We start from the raw sequence: 16929 nt of genomic DNA, 5'->3' as shown, positions 1-16929 counted from the left end.
GGCTTAGGAAAATCCCCACAACCCCTGACCCAGACAGCACAGATAGAGACAGAGAGAGTGGTGGCAGCTCTGCAGCAGGAGCAGCCTAGATTCCTCACAGCCAGGCAGTCCAGTGGGAGGAGCAGCCCAGCTCTGGGAGGTGCAAAGTGAGCAGGCAAGAGAGTGGCAGCAGCCTAGCTACTAGCCTGCAGCCCAGAGGTCCAGTGGGGGGAGCTGCCCAGCACAAGGAGCTGCCAGGTAGCAGGAGCAGCCCCCTGCATGTTCATCTCTAAGACCAGAATCTAACCTCCCAGTCCCTGCTGCAGACCTGACCCTGCTCCCTCCCACAGGCCCCCTGGGTTTGCAGGCCTGGGGACCCAGGTGGCAGCCCACAGCCAGGCTCCTGGGGGCCAAGCTGGAGCCAGGACCCTGACCATCTCTGAACCCAAATGCCTAAATCACAACCCAAGATTACCATGTTCATGAGCAGCCAAGACAAACCAAATCCGACCGCCCACAACAGTCCAGGGAAAGACTCCAGTGAGAATGAAGAACAGGTTTGCAAAACTTATTTTTCTTATCTTTAAGTAATTGTACTCTGCCACTTTAAGATCAAAGTCACATCTCCTGGCATCCTCCCCATCTCTCCCCACCTCACCCAGCCACACCTGTCACCTGGGCCATTTCACATGCACACATGGATTATTATGATTGTATTCTCCCACCCTTCCTCTCTCCATTTGTCCACCCTCTCCCCTTTGAAGAAGACACACCACCATGTACAGCTACGCAGGGATGTGCCAGAGTTGGTCATGAGGCACAGTCAGAAAAGCAAACTGTGGACACATGAAGGTGCTAGATGGCTTTAGGATTACCAATTTACTTTATGAGTTAACCTGCAAAACTCCCATAGTTTCAGCCTCTAGCTTGGGATTATCTAAAGTCTTCAGTTGTTTGGGGGCAAACCAGGAGTGACATGGGAGTTTCTACCAACCATCCAAGAAAGGTTAAACATCCACATACAAAATTAAACATATGGATGATTGCTACTACATGCATATATACATATACACATACACACACATATATATATATATATACATACACACCTATATACATATAAATATATATATGTGAGTCATGGGCTTGAACTCGGCCTGGGCACTGTCCTTCAGCTCTTCAGCTCAAGGCCAGTGCTCTACCACTTGAGCCACAGTGCCACTTCTGGTTTTCTGAGTGGTTTATTGGAAATAAGACTCTCACAAACTTTCCTGCCCAGGCTGGCTTTGAACCATGATCCTCAGATCTCAGCCTCCTGGGTAGGTAGGATTTCAGGGAGCCACCAGCGCCTGGCTTTATAATATTTTTGTACCTCTTTTTGTCTTTGTTGGTCATGAGGCTTGAACTCTGGGCCTGGGAGCTGTCCCTCAGCTCTTCAGCTCAAAGCTAGTGTTCTACCACTTTGAGCCACAGTGCTACTTACTTTAAAATGTTTTGAATTCCTAGGTGGTTGACTCTATGTGTGAAGAACTCATAAATATAAAGCACTGACACCTCGTTTGGATAACAGCAAATGTATGTTTAAAACTGATTAGAACTGTCCACATCATTTATGAAGAGAACCAACTAAAAGTGCTAAGTAAACAATTCCAGAAAAGAATGATGTGATTTTTATATTAATAAATAAATTAAAATACAACTAAGGGCTGTTTATGCAGTGAAAAGAGTCAAAATACTGACATATATGTTGACATAATGTTATACTAAATGAGTGACAAAAAGGGCAAGATTTCAATGGTAAGTAGACATTTTCCTAAATTTAGATTTTGGATGATTGATTACAAAGTTGTCTATCTGCTTTTAGACATCCATAAATAAATGCTATTAAAAGTTTTAGTTTTATAATCTGGAAAATATTCATTTTGAAAAAGACAAATCTCTCCCCTTGACCATTGGAACAGAATGGAAATTTCTGGTAGAATTCAAACATTCAAAATTTGTCTTGATCACTAAGTACCAATTAATAAGAATTTCTTAATGTGAAGACAGCAAAGGATACTTACCATATTTACCAAATATTAATAAACACTAAGGGTAAATTCTCAACAATTACCCTCTGTTGTTCAAATCAATGCTAAGAGTTTGTGACTATTAATCTCCCTATTAAATGGAAGAGCCTGAATCTGACCACAGTTTTGTTTGAGTGCAGTACAATTTAAAAAAATGAAACAAGGCAGAAATGAGTACATAGCTATCTGATTTTATTTTGTAGGTTGTGGGGCTTGAACTCGGGACCTAGTCACTGTCCCTGAGCCTCTTTGTGCTCAAGGCTAGCACTCTACCACTTGAGCCACATTGCCACTTCTGGTTTTTCAGTGGTTAATTGGAGATAAGAGTCACATGGGGACTTTTCTGCCCTGGCTGGCTTCAGACTGCAATCCTCAGATCTCAGAAAAGGTGCCTGGAAGATAGCTGATTTTTATCACAGGGTAAGATGTGGGGATTCAAGGTTTAAGTTGGAAATTTATTACAAAATAAAATATAAGACAAATTTTTTAAAAAACCCTTCAATCTTGAACTGTGTTTCTTCAGTACCACAAACCTCATTTGATATCAATCTGTCTTGTTATTCTCACTCATTAGTTAACTTGGCTTCTTCCATCCTGTGAAACCTAAATTTGGACTTTGATATTTCTAACTTTACCTGGGTTATGATTCTGATCATTGACACTGTCTATTTTCAGCAGAGAACTTACTGTTTTCTGTATTAGGATTTAGTCCCATCATTAAACTTTACCTCTAGTGTTCTACAATGTAGAACTTTCATCTTGGATACAATGTACCCAGGACTTCATTTGAACACTTAGCCATGGCTAAGGAGCCTTTGCTTCACTCACAAGACAACTCAAATGCAATACATTATCCAAACAGTCTTCAGTAATAATCTCTTTTGCCTCTCCAGAGTCTTGGTGTTTAAGAAAAACTTGAAACTCAATTAAAATCACCAAGTAAGTGACAGCATCAGATAACAGTAGATATAAAATATTTCAGCAGTAAATAAGCATCTTTATGACACAGGAGGTTATCATCAAAAGTTCCTCATGGCCTATAGTGATGAATTCTAAAGAGGTTTTATATGTTCAAATTTCATTCAGCCAATAACTCACTGAGAGGATACAATGAATAAGCCAGACAAGGACAGCTGATCAACTGCACTGAAAATTTAGGACAAGCCAGTTCATTTTTTTTAATCACCTTTTACAAGTTGGTTCAATACTGCTATTTATGTCAATACATTTATAGAAAGTGAGCTTGAGTCAATAACCAACCTTGTTTGCAAAGCTAAGCATTGGAGTGAATTACTTACCCCATGAACTCTACAAAATACTAGAATTCATTTTAGTCATGCCTGAGTATGATTGTTCCGTCCTATAAACCTAGCTACTCAGGAGACTGATATCAGAGGAACAAGGTTCAAAACAAACCGGGGCATTACAGTCCAGGAGATTCTTTCTACGTATAAGGAAGAAAAAGCCCAGAGAGAGATATGGTTGAAGTGGTACAACAAACGTGAGACCAGAGTACCTGAGTACAACTATTCTGCATTGAAAAATGAATTGGCTAGGCGCCACTGGCTCATGCCTGTAATCCTAGCTACTCAGGAGGCTGAGATCTGAGGATCCCTGTTCAAAGCCAGCCCAGGCAGGAAAGTTCCTGAGACTCCTATCTCCAATAAATCACTCAGAAAACCAGAATTGGTACTGTGGCTCAAGTGGTAAAGCACTCACCTTGAGCTGAAGAGCTGAGGGACAGCACCCAGGCCCAGAGTTCAAGCCCCACAACCAACAAAAAAAAAAAAAAAGAAAAGAAAAAAGAAAGTGGTTGCTGCTGCTAGCTACAGAACAGTACCACACTGTGGTAGTAGCTTTGGGCCATGGTGGATCAAAACAGTGAAATTCCCTAACATGTTGAGTCTTACTCTTTTCCACTGGATATTTGTACTGTTTCTACACATAATTCTCCATTTACCAGTAACTGTATTACTGTTAACTAGTCAGTGACAGTAGATTTTTGATGTTTCTTTGGGAGAGCTTGGACCTTCTCCTTCCAACATTTTGTTGATATCATCTCCAACTAACATGCTAAGTTTATGCAGTTCTGTAGACTCCATTTTGTAAGTACATCCTAATTGTCATAAATCTTTCCAAACACTCCAAAGCAAGGCAAACTATTTCTAATTTTTTTTCTTACAAGTAGAGCTATGCATGACTTCTAATCTCCTGTGTGTTTGTGTTTGTGTGTGTGTGTGTGTGTGTGTATGTGTGTGTGTACACATGCGCATGTGTGTGCTAGCACTAGGGCTTTAATTCAGGTCCTCCTATACCCACTTCGTTTTCTTTTGCTCAAAACAGATGGTTTATATCTTGGTCCATGTCTCCACTTCCAGCTTTTTGCTGGTTAATTAGAGATGAGAGTCTCCAGGACTGGTTTCAAATCTTGATTCTCAGATCTCAAGCTCTTGAGTTGTTAAGATTCTAAGTGTGAGCCACCAGCATTCAGCTCAGCCTATATTTGATGAAAAATGTGAAAAGCTCTCTACTGTCTTCAGGATGGAATGATGTAGAAACCATTTGGTGTAGTAGCTTTCCCAAGGAGGGATGTGTACAACTCCCTCCTGCTGACTTAGCATCTCATCTCAATCCTGCTCTTGATCACTGCTGATGACTCACTCACATCACCAGAGTTCAAACCTGCACAGGAATACTTCACTCTCCAGTTTCTAGGTGCTTCGATATGGAGATGCCCTGAGACCAGTGATCATCCTTGCACTGTAACTCTCCTTCAACACTAAGAACCTTCAACTAAATGTCATGCACTGAAGGAACATTGACTGTTAATTTCCTGCTAACCATTATTTTCCTGAAATCTGAAAACAAGACCATCCTCACCTCCCTAAATGTTCACAATGTGGATATTAATAGCCAAGTGTAATGATGCATGCCTATAATCCTGGCACTCATCGGAGGCAGGGAGATCACATGCTCAAGGCCAAAGGGGCTATATCTCATTACTTAGTCTGAAACAAAACAAGCTATCAGTATTATAGTCTTCTAGTCTCAACCTTCAAACTTCTAGCTGCTGGTCTTTGTTCACAATGAGGTAATAGGAAACACAACATGCAAGTCATAGTGACAGGGGTGAGACAGATCTTCAAGGAAACCACTTTAATTTTATTTAAACAAGTGATGAAATGGGAAATCCTTCTCTTCTAGGCGGTGGGGGAGGGGAAGGAGGGGACTGAATGGATGAGAGGAGGGGACAGGACTCAGCTTTAGCTGAGTGTAACCGCTGAGCAGCAGCAGTGGAGTGGAACAGATATATCTCAAGGGCAGAGCCACAAGGCCTCCCAGGAAGCACTCAGGAGCTTCAGGCAGAAGACATCACACAGACCTCCTTTTCAGTATTCATCAGAAAATGGATAATTAAGGTGACCAAGAAGGCTACAAAGACAAAGAATGCATACCATAAGCTCTAGGATCCGTTTTCATAGAAGTTCATATGTTATATCTACAAAATTACCATTCAGTTAAAATCTAGTCCTTACATTTTCTGAAGAGGCTAAAAATTTGGCATTCTAACTGTCATGAAAGTAATTTTACAGCAAGCAGTTTTTAAATATAAGAACTATTTCCCAACTATATTCCCTTGACCAGAACAGAACACATGGGAAGCATGAGAATGAGCATGGATACATACTTCTCCCTTTGTTCTATGTGTCCATTGACCAAAGGAAAATGGCCCTTTTTATTTCAGTTTCTCAAAGGGAAAAGAAATCACTTATGTCAAGCTAAGTACAGAGACAACTTCACATACTAACCAACACAAAAATAATTTAAATCTTATTGTTTAGGGCTATAAATTAATTTTACTAATTAATTTATGAATATCAGTAAATACATGTACTATTTCATTATATTATTTAGTATCCATTACCAATGTATAACATATTGTATTAGATTCAGACATGGAAAGGAGTCATTTATAAGAGAGTGGTCCATGGCAAGATAGAATGGGTAGCGCTCTATATTTACCAATACAAAATACAAAGTGATAAAGAAACTTTAGCTATTGACCTATTTAACAGACAGTATGAATTTTTTTATTGTATTTAACACAGAGTATGAATTTTTTTATCTCATGGTATTATATCCCTACCTACTCTTCATCTTTCTCTATATTAATAAAAATATTATCAGTGATAGTAAGTAATGCTATTGTAGATTTGCTATTTCCCTGTCAAATAGGATTACATTTACCCATATTATGAATTAAGATTATTCACAACCAAAGAGATATATACCCTGAGTTTGAATTCATTTAGGATATATGCCCATTTTCACAGTCTTCACATAGACCATGAAGGAACACATTTTTTTTGTTGGTCATGTGGTTTGAACTCAGGAATTAGGCACTTTTCCTGAGCTCTTTTTCTCAATGTTAGCACTTAACCACTGTGCGCCACAGGGTCACTTTCAGTTTTTGAATGGTTAGTTTGGGATAAGAGTCTCATGGGGACTTTTCTGCGTGGGCTAGCTTTGAACCATGATCCTCAGATCTCAGCCTCCTGAGTAGCTAGGATTACAAGCCTGAGCCACCAGAGCCTAGTTTGGAAGACTTTTCTTTTTTCTTTTTCTTTTTTTGTCAGTTGTGGGGCCTGAACTCTGGGCCTGGGCTCTGTCCCTCAGCTCTTCAGCTCAAGGCAATACTCTACCATTTGATCCACAGTGCCACTCCAGTTTTCTAGTGGTTTATTGGAGATAAGAGTCTCATGGACTTTTCATCCCCGGGCTGGCTTTGAACCATGATCCTCAGAGCTCAGCCTCTTGAGAAGCTAGGATTACAGGTGTGAGCCACTGGCGCCCAGCTTGGAAGACATTTTTGATGACTATAAGTTTCCTCCAATGAGGGAAACAGCATTCACTTTCTTTCATTTCAGTTTTTTCATGAATTTCATTATCTTCTACACTGAGATATTTCTTGTTCCGAAACTCAAAAACAAATGTTCCATTAACTCCCACACTGGAACCACTGGTGAAGCAACTGCAACATTTGACTTCTAATAAGGAAGGATGAGATTTGATACTAAAATAAGTTGAAGCTTAATATAAAATAATAAAGTTACTTACAACTCAGCGGGAAGATATCTGAAATTTCTATTCAGGCCATCTATCATTTTCATGTCTTCTAAAGATAACTGGAATCCAAAAACCTATCACACAAGGAGAAAAAAATTTAAATATTTATATGGTACATTGACTATCCAAGTAAATCAGATTTAAAAGCCAGCATTTAAAACATGGGACAAATTTCTTGAAAGCATAGTTATATTGAAAAACAAGATACTATACAAAGATACAAGATACAAATGAAGGCCTGAAAAGTAGCTGACCCAGAAACACTACTGATGTTATAAAAAGATTTTAGTTTCACAGATATAGAAGTTACTGTAGAATCAACAGCAAGTTTTGAAACAACACAATTCAAATATTTTAATGGATAGTTGGATTTCCATATTAATCAATGAACAGTTAAATGAAGAATCTTTTCAACATAATTGAAATCAGGCATTCTCCAAATGCTAATTATATCATTTTAAAAGGAAAAAGGAGCTGAATAAATTTGGAACACTTAAAGAACAAAACAAATTTTAAGAGTTGCTACATAATGTGGTGTATGTGTGTATACATAAGAATGTATTATGCATGTATGTGTGTGAGAGAGAGATTGAGCAAAAGAAAGAGGACATGGACAGAAGCAGAGACCAGAAAAATAATCTCTGAAATGAAATTAGATAATATTTCAGAATTTTTTCTAAAACTTAGATATTAGAGCAAAATGGACTTATTCTGGGAAGACTTTAGCAAAGTTATTCTAAGTGTAACAGAATAATCTGTCAAAGATACCTAAGACACTCTTCAATAACACAAAGGAAATATTTTTCCATATGGAACAGCAGGACTGAGGTTCTAGCACTGATAAGCCAATAAGGGAGAGAAAATGAAACATTCAAAGGTAGGAAAGAAGCCATAAATGTCATTACTCTCACTGAGAACATTTGATTACCATTTTAAAATTATGTATATATACATAGATCTTTATTTCAAGTTGTTTAAAAATGCTACAATTGAATTAGAGAAATGTAACACAATGAAGTAGGATATTATTATGTTTCCAAAGTACAAAAGACCTAACACTAACCAGAGACAGAGCAAAGGGATGGATGCTACAATTCCAGAAGAAACTTTTGTACAGAGAACACACCAAAGCAAGCATACAGACAGGAGGAGATATTCTGATACATCAAGACTTGAAAAATAGCTCCTATTGAGAATATATGAATGCAAATTATTAAAATGCCTTCCTATAATTATACTTCCCAGTTTTCATACCCTTTGTTGCATAGATTTCCAACTTCTTCCAGTAGGAGATGTTTTTACTTTTGCATCACTTGAATCTGCCTACTGTGTAGCTCACTAGCATTTTCCAAAACCAATGATGTATCATTTCTGAGCCTGGCCATTGAAGGCATGTAAGTAGATACACATTGCCTTGGTATATGACTATGTGAAGATGTGAACCCTGCACTGATAGAGGGCTGAGGAGTCCAGAAACTGGCCCAATCACTATCACAAGACAAAATAGTTTGATTTTCCTGAAAATATGTGACAGTTCTTGACTCACTAGCATGTTGCAAAACCAATGATGTATCATTTTTTTTTTGGGTCCTGTCGTGGTGCCTGAACTCTGGGCTTGGGCGCTGTCCCTCAGCTCTTCAGCTCAAGGCTAACACTCTACCACTTGAGCCACAGCGCCACTTCCGGCTTTTTTTCTTTTTTACTTATGTGGTGCTGAGGAATTGAACCCAGGCCCTCATGCATGCAAGGCAAGCACTCTACCACTGAGCCACCTTCCCAGCCCTGATGTATCATTTCTGAGCCTGGCCCTTGAAGGCATGTAAGCAGATACACATTGCCTTGGAATATGACTATGTGAAGATGTAAACCCTGCACTAGTTGGAAGAAGTTAATAGAGGGCTGAGGAGACCAGAAACCAGCCCAATCACTATCACAAGACAGAATAGTTTGATTTTCCTGAAAATATGTGACAGTTCTTGACATTTCTGCAAACTTAGCCTAGATAGAAAAACCTTTACGGAACTTAGGCTGAACTAAGGGCAAGATTCAAAATGATATGACCTTTTATTTTTGCTTTTTTTTCACCCCAGGGGCTGAACTAAGTCCCTGGTGCTCTCCCTGATCTTTTTCCCTCAAAGCTAGTGCTTGACCACTTTGAGCTACAGCACTACTCTCATTTTGCTGGTGACAAATTGGAGATAAGCGTATTACAGACTTTCCTGCCCAGATTGGCTTTGAACCCAGGTCCTCAGATCTCAGCCTCCTGAGTAGCTAGGATTACAGGTGCGAGACACTGGTGACCTGCTTAACAATAGGATCTTGAACTAAATAAACACTCTAGTAGGGATGGTTTGTTTTATAACTAGTATAGTAATAGTATAACAGAAGTGATCTACTGGGAAAGGAAAGGGCTATCAACCTAAATCAATGGAAAAACAGGAAAGAATTTAACTAACCAGAAAAGAAACTTAAGGTAAGGAAGTTAAAGTATTGATATACAAGGAAATGCAAAACAGAACCAGGATACCTTGCAGATAAAAATCATGGACTTAATTTACCCAAATGACAACAAACCTGACCACAGTAAAGCCATAAGCACAACCATGTTCACTGCAGTACTACTTACCCATAGCTAAGATATGGAAGCAACTCAGATGCCCCTCAGTGGATGAAATGATCAACAAAATATCGAATACCTACACAATGGAATTCTATGCTTCCATCAGAAAGAATGACATTGCCCCATTCGTAAGGAAATGAAAAGACTTTAGAAAAAATATATTAAGAGAAGTAAGCCAGACCCAAAGAAACACAGATTACATGGTTTCCCTCATTTGTAATAACTAGGATATGTATTTAAATCTCCAAGCAAATCCAAAGGATAGTAGAAGACAAATAATTACACTTGGACATGATGAATAAAATAGCACTCCAAACATTTGCACAGTGAAAACAAAGGAGGATATTCTTATGAGAAGATCATGATGGTTCAACAGTTACATGCATAGGACCATGTGAAATAATGCATATCCAAATAGGCTCCAAGAAGTGGAAACAAGAGATATTTTACAGCATTATGTGCAGTTATGTTTTTCTTTCCCCTTTTCCTTTGGTTTCTTCCCAGTAGTCACTGTTTTTCATTTCTGTATCCTTTGTGTTGTATATAAGTTTATCTTACTTGGGGAGGGAAAGAGGAATCACAAAAATGTGGGATGACCCAATTCAGTAGTTATATTTCTTTACCCAATATTGGAAATGAAGTATACAATTTGGAGGCAGAGGGTTCAGGAGTGGGAAAAGTGGGAGAAAATGAGGGAGGAAGTAACATTGTTCAAAAAGAAATGTACTCATTACCTGACATGTAACTGTAACCCCTTTGGACATCACCTTTAAAATAAAACTTAAATTAAAAAACTTCACTGCCCTCAATGAAGAAACGATGATGTCAATGGCACAGGGATATACTGTGCATGGATGAATTAATTCTAAAACAAAATTCTCATTGATCTTCCCAATCCTAATTCATTATGGCTATTCTCTTTTCTACTGTAAATTAGAAGAAAAAATTTTCAAGAGCACTGGGAATCTCACGGGCCTAAGAAATACCACAAACAACCATTTGATCCAGAAATGTGTTCAGAGGATTCATGTGAAGAGGAATCAACAGTGAACAGGAGCCCTGATGGCAACAACACCCTTATTACCTGCAAATTCTCTTTCATCTCCTGTTCTTTGAAACTCTGAGCCAGGGTCACAACCCCTCTTTGCACCTGGTAGCGAATAGCAATCAGAGCTGCACTTCTATTGTACTTTTTTGCCAAGGCACCCAGAACTGGATCATTCAAGAGTACTGGGGAGCTCTGGTCCACCCTGGAAGGAGAGACAGAAGTGCTGAACTCCAGAGGCTGAGTACTCAGTTTTGTTAGGAGATTTCCAGAATGCATTTGAGTGCCCATTTTAGACCAGAAGTACTAGCTTAGCAAAAGGAGTACATTTAAATACAAATTTTTCCCTGAGCCAGTTCAGAATGTACTTTAAAGAGCTGAGACTAAGCTGGGCTTTGGTGGCGCAGGCCTGTAATCCTAGCTACTCAGGAGGCTAAGATCTGAAGGTCTTGGTTGGAAGCCAATCTAGGCAGGAAAGCCCATGAGACTCTTTTTTTTTTTTGAGAGGCTGGGGGGGGGGATCCTGTCGTGGGGCCTGAACTCTGGACCTGGGAACTGTCCCTCAGCTCTTCAGCTCAAGGCTAGTGCTCTACCATTTGAGCCACCTTCCCAGCCCCAGCTCCCATGAGACTGTTATTTCCAATTAAGCACCAGAAAACCAGAAGTGAAGCTGTAACAGCACCCAGACCCTGAGTTAAAGCCCCACAACCCATATAACAGGAAAGTAGGCCTATGGGACTAAAGATACCTCTTCTACAGTAACATTCTAAGCAAACTCTCTGTTGGATTTATTACCATCGTTTGTATCTTTGAGTTCCCAGAGCACCATAGGCCACCAGAACAATATCCTTTGACTTGCAGAAATCCAGCAGCTTTCCCTGGTTGAGATATGGATGGCACTCTACCTACAAACGAATAAGACACAATGCTATCACATTACGTCTGATCCCAGTGTTGACATAAAGGAGAAATGTTAAAAAAAATTAAACAAAACTGAACAATGAGAACACACGGAACATTAAATCTCAGTTAAAATGACCAAGATAAATTGAATTTCTTGTTATAAGAATCAATTTTTTATCTCTATTACCAGAGTATGCTTTTTAAAGTAATTTTCTTGAGGACCACATTATCAATACTAAACATAATTACCTCTTTATAACAAGGTAATTTCTTATCATTTCAAAGATATATTCTAGTCAGGAAACAAACCAAAAAGAAATGCCTCTAAAACACATGCAAGAAATTTGAATTTGGTGAGTGATTCACAATAACAAGTCTGAGGACCAAAACAACAGCTCAGTAGAATTCTCAGTAGAACTGTGGGAAATTTCAATACATACTGGATTTAGATGTTGAGATGAAATTCCCATTAATATCTTGGGGTAGAATCTTGGAAGATTATGTGAGGGAACTCTTTATTTCTAGTACATATATACAAGAAGACCCCCCATATGGAAGAATTATGTCTACTATTTGCTCCAAAGAGATTCAGCAAAATATTACTGATTTGGTTGTAGACTCACCAGCATATTAATTTTGATACAGGACTGAGAACATGAATATTTTGTATCAAGCTATCAGTTATTCTAAATGTTAGATATATTTAGTGCCAAATATTAGGGAAGTCTAATATTATACCTACATTAACATTCTAATATTTTTGGAAATCCATAGTGGATCGATAAGTATATAAAGACTTAAGGGATATTTTTATTTTTAAATCAAAGATGCTCACTTATGAGTAGAAAGATTCAAAAAGAAAATTACCTATGGAACCAGACAAAGAAGACCTATTCTTGAAAAATCTGAGGTCAGAAAGCAAACAGATGCTAAATGCTTTTCAGACATTGAGTCAGTTCTGTGCTCTGCTGTAAGTTCCTCAGAATGCATTTCTTCTACCTTTAATGTCACTTTAAACAGGTGGCATGTGCAGTATAACATGGACAGCCTTCCCAGGTTTCACTTTCTTTTCAATGTAGGTGTACCAATATCTATGTAAGCCAAGATGAGGACAGAAGCAATGAAAGTTCACACAAGCCCTTTCCAATGTCTATCATTAGTTCACTGTATCTTTACAATCAGCCCAATCTTCTCAGACAATCTTAGACTTATCCCATTCACTGTAATCCAATATTGTAGTCCCATATTTTACCATTCTTCCAAATTCCATTGTACTTAACAAATGCCACATTCTAGATATATGCCCAGATTCTGCATCCACTAGACACTAATGTGTGCTCTCATTTAAACAAAGACTTAATAGTCAGAGACACCATTGAGAGACTTCTATATTCTCTGAGACAAAGACATTGGTGTTAGAATCTTTCCTTCCAATCAAATGAGATCAACTGAAAAGTCAAAAATTTAAAAAAAAACTTATACTAATAAAGAAATATGAAAATGAAATAAAAGGAGAAGAAGAGGCTAAGACAGCTCACCTGATTGCAGACAGGTTTGTGCTTGAGTCCTGGCTTGTTCAGGATTTGCTCCAGCTGCCTGTGATTGAAGTTGGACACTCCAATGGATTTGGCCAACCCTGCATCCTTACACTTTTCCATGGCCTGCAGAGCAAGTGGAAGTGAAGACATACATCAACAGAAATGCAAGATGGAACTGTTCAAAAGAATACAGTCAGGACTGGGAAGGTGGCTCAGAGGTAGAGTGCTTGCCTTGCATGCAGGGGGCCCTGGGTTTGATTCTCAGCACCACATAAACAGAAAAATCCAGACATGGTGCTCAGTGATAGAGAAACTGAGGTTACCTTGGCTCTGTGTTTGATTTCCCAGTGTTGCCAAAAAATTCGAAATAAAAACCAAACAAAACAAAACCAGAACTCCACTACCTTCACTAGCTAGAAATGACAATTAAACTCATTAGAATTGATTTGCAGAGGAGAAACTGATAAAGATAATAACAAAAGATGTAATGGCAGCCAGAAAAGGAATTTCTGGGTCCTTATTGTAGAATTGAAGAAATTACTACATAAGAAGACAAAGATGTCCATTCCTATTGCCTTCATTTTTCTCTATAGTTTTCCATCAATGCACTCATCCACTGCTCCAGCATAACATCCTCATAAACCTAATGAATGTCCACAGCCAACGTAATGTACCCCATTCTCTGACCTAGACATACCTCCCAGCTCTCCTCTTCTAGCTTCCTCTGTTGCCTTTCTTTCAAATACTCACTCACCTCCCACGTGGCACAGAAATCCACTGTGTCCAATATTGACTTCCCATGTTCATCAGTTGGAAAAAGGTCATCCCCTTGCTGGAAAAGAAGCAGGCAACAATGTTGGATAAGAAATTTTCTCATTACCTTGATCATGTAACTGTAACCCCTCTGTACAGTATTTTCTCAATAAAAAACTTATTTTTAAAAAAGAAGTAATTACACCAGCCTCATTAATCACATATTTGTTACTCATGCAATACTTCTCCATGTATGAGAGGGAATGAGTCACTAAACATACAAGAAAGCTAGCAGAGCCTCACTCACTCCCCATACTGAGCTCTACCAAGTGGCTTGTCTACTAAGTTCTTAGAAATATTTTTGGGTAAATGGTTACTCTATTCTCTAATGCTGAATATATATAGAGTATTATTATTTTTTCGGGGGGGGTGGGGTCCAGTCCTGACGCCTGAATCCTGGGCCTGGGCACTGTCCCTCAGCTCTTCAGCTCAAGGCTAGTGCTCTACCACTTGAGCCACAGTGCCACTTCCAGCTTTTTCTTTTTGCTTCTGTGGTGCTGAGGAATCGAACCCAGGGCTTCAGGCATGCAAGGCAAGTGCTCCACCACTGAGCCACCTTCACAGCCCCTGTATATAGTATTATTAAATAATCCTTCCACTCGACCTTCTGAAATCTCCTACTTTACATAGGTAACTCTGCTTATTACTACAATTTCTTCTGAAGTAAAATGTGCAAGATTCTCTGGAAAGGACCATCAACAACAATGGATATCCATCTTGAACCTGCCTTAACTATGAAGATTCTTTACCTACCAGAACCAAAGTTGGCTAAAGTAGGCTGCATGCAAGTCGGCCCTTGACCATGGGAGTTGTGGAGAAGCTACTGATAGCTAATGACCATGAAACTTAAACTGTTTCAAAGCCACATTTACCACCAATAGACAAAGCTGAGAAACAATAAAGAAACCTCTAGTAATGGTAGGGGAAAATGTTGTATAAGCCCAGTCATTTCTAGCTGTTATCTGTAATCTCTAAATATAGGCCACACTTGAAGTTTCTATCTCTTAATCCATTAATGTTTGTCTAATTTATTTGCATATTGGAAAAACATACAAATAAACTTTATTTCAGTTCCTGACAGAAGCTTAACTCAACCATTTGTGGAAATTATACTCATACCCACCAAGTTTATCATACATTGCCTACCTTCATAGGCACTGGATAATGCATGAGATAGAGGTCAACATAGTCCAGTTTGAGGTTTGCCAGTGATCTTTCCAAGCTAGATTGGACCAGATCTGGACGAAAGAAAGTACACCAAAGCTACGGACATTGAAGAATAAAAATTGTGTTTGATTAATAAATGATCCAAAGAGGACATTTATATCTTATAAATTGGCATGTCTGTACTGGAAAGAAACAGATGTTGGAATACACACCCTTCATATTTTGATTTCCTTCTATTTGCCCTGTGAAAGTGAGTCCCATCATATTGGGTTATTGTTCATCAAGTTATAGAAATTGGAAATATATTTTAAAAAGTATAATTTTTAATCAAGTAATAATGATTTCAATTCTGTGAATTACTTTTCATGCATATTATAAATTTATTACTGCTCTACGTCTCTCATTCATTAATACATGAACAACTAACATCTTTATATTTTCATAGCTCGAGGGACACATATTGAACATTTCAACATGTTACACAAATCAGTACATTTTAACTGAAAATCATTTACGATCCAGATAATATCAATTCTCTGATATTTATGAGTGTTAAAACCTGATCTTCTAAATGTGAAAAAAATGTAGAAAATAAGCAAGGGGAGAAGGGAAGTCATAATTTTGGCATAGTCTATATCACCTGTGAGCCCATTCTAAAAAATGATGCTTTGAGTTAAGGACATAGACATAAAGGCATTTTAATGTTATAAACTTGTATACAGTCACTAAATAGTCATTATCTTGGTAAACTGTTTTGTGTGTGTGTGTGTGCGTATGTGTGTGTATGTGTGAGTGTATCAGTCCTGGGTTTGAATGTAGGATCTGAGCACTGTCTCTGAGCTCCTTTGCTCAAGCTTCTTTGCACAGCTTCACTTCTGGTTCTTTGGAGGTTAATTGAGACAAGAGTCTCCCCATGTTTCCTGCCCAAGCTGGCTTTGAACCATGATCCTCAGATCTAAGCCTCCTGAGTGGCTAGGATTACAGGTGACTTACATAATATATCCTCTATGGGAAATAAGTGAGAATAAAAGGCGCACCCATAAGCACATTTTGCCAACTGATATTACAATTTCATACATAATTTTCTCTTGTTTACATCACATCATTCATTTGCACACTTACACACTGTAGACACAATACCTTTGAGGTGAGGAATATGTCTTCTCTCTTCACAGTGCCCTCTTCAATCTTGTTTCGAATGGCCTGTCCTACCTCCTCTTCCACTTGGTATGCATAAGCAGTGTCAATATGGCGGAAGCCAGCATCTATAGCTAACTTGGTAGCCTCCAAGGTCTTACTCTTGGGAACCTAGGGAAGCAACCACAAGTAGTATTTGGAAAAAGAAGTTATCACTAGATACCAGAGTAAGCCAAGAGGATAGTTGACAAGACCAAAGAGATTTGTACTACAAATCATTGTCAGATGGCATATTTGACAAAAGCCTCTTTTCCTGATCATTGAATTCCCATTTTCTGTGATACTAAATGACACCCTGATTGTTGTTTTGGAGGCTACAGATCCAAATACTTACATGCAAAAGAACTGACACTTACATCTTTTTTTTTTTTTTGCCTGTCATGGGGCCTGAATTCTGGGCCTGGGTGCTGTCCCTCACCTCTTCAGCTCAAGGCAAGTGCTCTACCACTTGAGCCACAGTGCCACTTCTGG

The 16929-nt window shown here is 38.7% G+C and overlaps 2 protein-coding genes across 5 annotated transcripts in view; both read right to left on the bottom strand.

Annotated features, from left to right (window-relative positions):
* The window catches only part of LOC105980410 (aldo-keto reductase family 1 member C4-like), a 293440-nt gene that overhangs the window by 16301 nt on the left and 260210 nt on the right, over positions 1–16929 (bottom strand). The gene's annotated exons all lie outside the window — the stretch shown is intronic.
* Positions 5240–16929, bottom strand: part of LOC105980416 (aldo-keto reductase family 1 member C13-like) — a 28145-nt gene continuing 16455 nt past the window's right edge. For 2 of the 3 annotated variants that reach the window (XM_013009260.1, XM_013009259.1), the window contains exons 3-10: positions 16402–16569; positions 15241–15357; positions 14036–14113; positions 13282–13404; positions 11636–11745; positions 10880–11045; positions 7167–7249; positions 5240–5480 (exon numbers count right to left, since the gene is read on the bottom strand). In XM_013009260.1, coding sequence (XP_012864714.1) covers positions 5438–5480; positions 7167–7249; positions 10880–11045; positions 11636–11745; positions 13282–13404; positions 14036–14113; positions 15241–15357; positions 16402–16569 — 888 coding nt within the window. In that variant the 3' untranslated portion in view covers positions 5240–5437. Of the gene's footprint in view, positions 5481–6897; positions 7017–7166; positions 7250–10879; positions 11046–11635; positions 11746–13281; positions 13405–14035; positions 14114–15240; positions 15358–16401; positions 16570–16929 lie in introns of those variants that run through there. The other variant, XM_013009261.1, reaches the window with a different exon arrangement.

The sequence above is a fragment of the Dipodomys ordii genome, unplaced genomic scaffold, assembly GCF_000151885.1.
Source record: "Dipodomys ordii isolate 6190 unplaced genomic scaffold, Dord_2.0 Scaffold9, whole genome shotgun sequence".
Lineage (NCBI taxonomy): Eukaryota > Metazoa > Chordata > Mammalia > Rodentia > Heteromyidae > Dipodomys > Dipodomys ordii.
The sequence above is the reverse complement of the archived record's forward strand: the minus strand, read 5'-3'. Positions and strand labels throughout refer to the sequence as shown.